Source organism: Buceros rhinoceros, unplaced genomic scaffold (assembly GCF_000710305.1).
Source record: "Buceros rhinoceros silvestris isolate BGI_N320 unplaced genomic scaffold, ASM71030v1 scaffold40544, whole genome shotgun sequence".
NCBI classification, from domain to species: Eukaryota; Metazoa; Chordata; class Aves; order Bucerotiformes; family Bucerotidae; genus Buceros; species Buceros rhinoceros.
The window spans coordinates 8,564-14,267 of record NW_010410700.1 but is presented as its reverse complement, the minus strand read 5'-3'; the positions used below and the strand labels follow the sequence as shown (position 1 = coordinate 14,267).

General features: G+C 46.1%; 1 protein-coding gene across 1 annotated transcript in view; it reads right to left on the bottom strand.

The window, feature by feature from the left end:
- Positions 1-119, bottom strand: part of LOC104493097 (complement C1q and tumor necrosis factor-related protein 9A-like) — a 5,609-nt gene extending 5,490 nt beyond the window's left edge. Inside the window, exon 1 of the mRNA XM_010135721.1 lies at positions 40-119. Within this exon, the coding sequence (XP_010134023.1) occupies positions 40-119 (80 nt within the window). The remainder of the gene's footprint in view (positions 1-39) is intronic.
- Positions 120-5,704: the final 5,585 nt, after the last annotated feature.

The window sequence follows — 5,704 nt, the reverse complement described above, 5'->3', positions numbered from 1 at the left end:
GGAATGCCGTTGTGCCCAGGATTGCCGGGGATGCCAGGGTACCCTTGGGCACAGACGTCCTGGTTTTCTGTTTCTGCTGTGCTGACTACAATAGCCAGCAGTATAATCCAGCTGTTCATGCTTTGGATAGATAGGTTATGTGGTTCTGGCTGAAAGATTTAAGAAAGCAAAAGTTCATCTGCCTAAGTCTGCCTTAGAAGGGGATGCAGGGTGGGGGAAGGAGGAAAAAAAGGAAATGGGTTTTCACCATGTCTATTGTTTTGTTTTGTTTTATTTATAGATCTCTATATATATTTAAGTCCAATCCTGGAGGCTAATGAGTCCTGTTTCAAATAATAATTTAATGCAATTATCAGCCGTAACATCATTATACGTTTGAAACATTAACTCATCTTTACAGTTTAAAATACTCCTTAATTCCCTGTGATTTGGAGCATCGGGTTCTGTTTAATGCTTTCTTATGCAGTATGACTTGTGGAAATAAGGGATTCTGCAAAGGGAAATTTTGATGCAGGTAAATGGTGAGCAGCTGAAAGAAGCTCTGGGGAGGTTTAGAGGTACTCTTGATGCCCTCAGGATCTAGCCAGCAAACAAGAAAACAACAGCTCAGTGCATCCCATGGAGTTTCACACTGTTCTGCTTAAACTGTGGGTGCATTGACAAAGTGCAGATTGCTCTGAGCTGAAGTTTTGCTGACGTAACATAGAGGCATTCTCTTTGTTCCGAGATCTCTTTGTGAACTCCTCTAGCCAGAGCAGTGCCCAAACAAGACCGATTTTATGGCCACTGCTGCCTTTCAGAGTCATGCAGAAGCCTGTCTGTATCTTCCAGCTCCCTCTTTCCTATTTCAGAGACTGCCTATCAAAAGGCACCTTATGCATTTGGAGTCTGTAAGGAAACCCTTCTCTCTGATGTCCAACCTTCTATCAGTGTCCACCATTAATAACCCAGCGTCTATCGAGCAGCTTCTTAAGGGAAAAACACGGAAACTGAGCCAGGCAACCAGCTCGTAACCAAGAAGCAGCAGGGGGCTTCATGCCCACTGCTCCTTCCACATTTCTCCCTGCCCGGACTCCTGCCTGCACAGCTGTACCTCTCTTCTCCCAGGATCTGGCTCTGAGGCCACAGCAAGTGAGCTGGGCAATTCAACCCCCTAAATCACCTTTCTCTCTCTCTCTTTCTTTTTTTTTTTTAATTGGTTAGCTGTCTACCGGGTTAGTTAAGTTGAATGACCTCTGAGGGAGTCAGCTGGAGCAGGGTGAGAGGCAGGCAAAGGGGTGAGGGATCAAGCAAGAAGAGTTTTTTGGCAAAAACAAGTCTTTAGTCCAGTTGTCCTCCTTCATATAACTATGCTACTTAACGTCCAGCTTATATTTATCCTTTCATTAGAGTGTCCCTCTTACATAACGTCTTCTAACGCAGGCCCGCCACAACACATTAATACATAATTCTGGACACTACTGGTTTAAGCGAGTGTAAGAGCAGTTAACAGGAAGAGATTGGACAGAGGAACAAAAATTAAAGAGCAACAAAATTAATGCCCATTTTATTGTGAATTAATATTCATAAATGTCCAAGTGCAGGAGCTTGGGCTATATAGGTTAAGTGCTTGTGCAGGTAAAAGTGATAGAATGAGTAAATTTTAGTTAATTAGCTTTTGAATTGGCCCTTTCATTAATGACAACTTAATACTAAGATCATTCCTTTTGAAATATGAACTAGCGTTGACTAAAAAAAATTATGTCTTCTGTTTAATCTCTTCACCACCATTTCTCAGTCATGTAAAAAAATGCACACAAGTGCCATGTAGAATGACTACTATGTGCTCAGTAAGAATAATTATACCCTGTTAGCAGCATTCAATCTAAATATTCTTTTAACTTAAGTTATAGAGGAAGAACTTAATTTCGGAACACATTCCTTAATCTTTTTATTGTCTTCCACGTTTTGCAACAATTATTGGAAATATGTTTTATGGTGCCTTTGCCAATGGTCTACAGGGAGATGTTTGACCACCCACCAGCAAAATCCTGCTTTGTCTGCTGCTGCTGGTTGGTACTAAGGGCAGCTGAAAAATTATTACACATTCGCTACTTATAAGCTATATAAACATTTGCTGCCTTAGTCAAGAGGAAGCCAAGAGGAAGGCAAAAGGCACACGCTTAGGATGTGATGCACCCCAGGGAGAAGTTTGACAGTCCTCATCCACTGACAGAAAACCCCATTCCCAGTTGTCTAAGGGAGTGTTTCCTCTCCACAAGCTGACAACATCAGCATCATCTCCATCATCACCACCACCATCATCACATATAGAGGATCTTTGCTCTTACCTCGTTCACTTCGTGCTTGCAGTGTCCTTGGGCATCTTTAACCAGAGTATAAAAGCTTCACCTAAAGGAGGGCACGCTTCAAATATGTGCCTTGAGGACAAGCACTTGTTTGGTCACTAAATTCTCAAAGGTCAGTGATTTAATTTTGAGAGTTGTTCAATAATTAAAACAGAGGTTTACACTGGAGTCTTCCTATTTATTCCAATATTAAGCTGAAGTACTCTGTACTTTGGCTTTTACCACTGTTACATGGAAGAAAATTGTTAAAACAATTAAAAAGGCTCTGATTATGCAAATACATTACAGAAACGTTAGCCCTGACAGCTTGGTTCATTTGTAGGATGGAAGGCATGTCTCATACCATTATTGTGCTGCAAAAACCTGTAATAAAGTTACTTTCTGTATCAAGCGATGGAATTAGGAACAAAAAGACCACAGAAATTAACACTAACAATGCGGTGAACATGGCATTACAAATATTGGGTTGTTACGGAAAAGCAGTAACACGGTTGAATTAAAGTAAATAAATGGAATGACAGAGAGCTTTTCATGAGCAGGCTCCCCACCTCGCCATCGAAGCATCAGCCCAAGCTCTCATGCCACTGATTTATATATTATTGGTCACTACATCTGAAGAAGCCATAACCCAATACTTAACTGCGTCTCCCTGAAACTACTGCTGCTGCTGCTGTCTGGGGACCGGTGGAGGTAAAGCAGCTGAGCGTTCCGTCAACTCCTTCAATCCGATCCAGAACAGCGAAGGATAAACCAATAGTAACGGCAGTTAATATGTTAGAGCAAGTGGCCTTAATTCACCCTCGTTGGTGCAAGGGTCTGAAAACAGTGTCGGAGGGGATTCCCACACCGCAGAGGTTTGGCTGGTGGTGTCTGCCTGTCCAATAACGCATCCTCAGCACCGCCGAGCCACTAAGAGGTGTCACCAAGGTCTTCTCCACCACCCTGTGGCAGTAAGAAAACACTGCGAGCTCCGTGGTCCCCTGGTTGGTGTCTGGGACATTGGATGGACCGTGCTCTGAGGAAAAGGACGATGTGCAGCAGATACCTGCTCTGCTTGGGTTAACTTCTGGAGCCAAATTAGCCTCGCTGTTCTGCTAATAGAGAAGAAGAAATGAGAGCCCCGAGAATCAATCCTTTCTCTTCACCACTGGGCACCATCTGAAATTTTCCAAGGTTGCTTAGCCTCAGCCTCCTCTTCAAAAGTTCGAGTTGTTAAAAAACAGCCCAGCCTGCCAGCTTAGTGCTGTGCCCTCGGTGATCTGTCCTGCCATGCAGAAAACCTGGATTTATTGACCAACCTTCCTGGCTGCAGGGTGCCAGGAGAGCCGGTGGCTCTGGGAGGACAGGGCTGGGGGCTGCAGGGGCTCCTGGGGACACAGCACCAGCAGGGTGTCCCTGGGCAGGTTGTGAATTTTACAATTACAACAGTCACGGTCTGTCCATCCCAATCCTGAGGTGAGACTGACTTCGTTCACTAGTTACAGCTACCTGAGCAGCCTCTGCGGTTAGTCTGGTTTGATGCTTTTTTAGCAGGGAACCAAGAATGCTGCTGTAGGAATGGCCTTAAGACACACATTACCGCCAGCTGCTTTCTGGAGTGCCCTGTCTCCTCACAGAAGAATGCCTTGGAATTAATTGCACAGTGGCAAAAGTTCATAATTTTCTCTTAAAAAACACTGCATCCGAATCGCAGGAGTCGCAGCAGAGTTTTTACATTGGTTGCTGTGCCAATTCCCTTTGTTAGGAGCTGACTATGTCAGTAATGACCATGAGACGGGTGGTTAATAAAAGCAGATACACCCAACCTTCTCAGCAGAGAGCCTTCCAGACACTCTTCAGTGCGTCATGAGTCGGAATCCCCAAAACCTGGGCTATATTCATAGGCAGAGGCCAAGGTTAACTCTGGCTACAGACAGTTCCCTTTGGTGCATACGCTGGGTCTCCTGCCTTCTTCCTTCCTATGTGCCAGAGGCAAGGAGGAATTTGGATGTGCCTGGTTCTGCCAGCAAAGTCCCTCAAGAGCACTCGGAGATCCTCCTTCTCCTGAAGCAGTTCCAGCTTTCCAAAAATCACTAGGAGAAAAATAAATCACTATAGTGATTTATAGTCAATAAATCCTCCACCGGCTTGTGTTTGTCTCCTGGGCAGAACTCAGCCCCCGAAGGGCGGTGGTGCTGCATGCTCCGCAGACCCCCGCCCTCTCACAGTGGCCCCTCTGAACTTCGCTGACAACGCACTTATGACACGGACACCTTCCACCCTCTGTTTGTCCGCAGAGTGGTTTGTCCATCCTTGCTGGTGGCCCATTCTGAATGTTTAAAATACTGAAATGACCCGGGTGAAACCCTGCCCAGATGTTGTCAGCTGCCCACCCTTTCCTCTCCAACCCCAAGAGAAGCGGTGAATAAAAGCTCCACCTGATAGATCGGTTCTCAAAGAACTGAAAGGCTGATGGTATGGAATGATGTACGGGATGTAACCCGACTGCCAGAGCGTGCAATAAAATGCACAATGAGCCCAGCATGGCCAGCTGGATTGCAGGCTCCTTCGAAAGCCGACTGACCACAACATCCTGCTCCAGTGTTCGGTCAAGGGCTGGTTTTGGTCACCTGATCCACCTCACTAAGTGCTCAGACTGTGCCTTTCACTTTGATATTGGAGCACTCGGCAAACACCCCGCTGCAGCAGCAGCACTTGAGAGCCCTGGGAAAGTCTCAGCTTTGAGGTGAACCAAGAAATAGAGATGGGAAGGAGGGGGAAAGAACTGGCAAACCCAACTATTCTGCCAGCATCTGAACTCACCCAAGTCCTTTTGATGAAAAGATTTCAGCAAAGTATGCTATTTTGTAAAAGCTAACATGTCTCAGTGAAACGCAGTTTTGGACCCAGCCTTGATCCGGCAGGACGCACACACAGCCTGCTCTGGCAGTATGACCAAGATCTTCCCTGCATCCGGGCAGTAAGCTGAACCCCCAGCAGCGCTGGCCACTGCTCTCACCAGCAGGCAGAGAGTCACAGCTCTGTGTTTGCAGAACAGCCTTCAGAGGAAACCCTCTCGAAAGGTTTTGCTTTTGTTCCAAAGAAAACAAAATTCAATCCTCCTCACCTAAACTGCAGTACTTAAGTCACCATCCTCTGTTAGCAGGAGCTTTATTCACACAGAAGCTGCACTTGCATTTACTCCCAAGGGGTATCGCCAGGTGAGAGCAGCCAGGGCCCCGAGGGAAAGCGCAGCGGTCACAGATGCACACAGGTGGGACAGGAACAAGGATGGGGTTTGCCGAGACGGTGAGGACTTCCGTCCCGGAAGCAGCTTTAGGAGTGGTTGGGCAGTGCTCTAGCTGTCACTGGAAAAC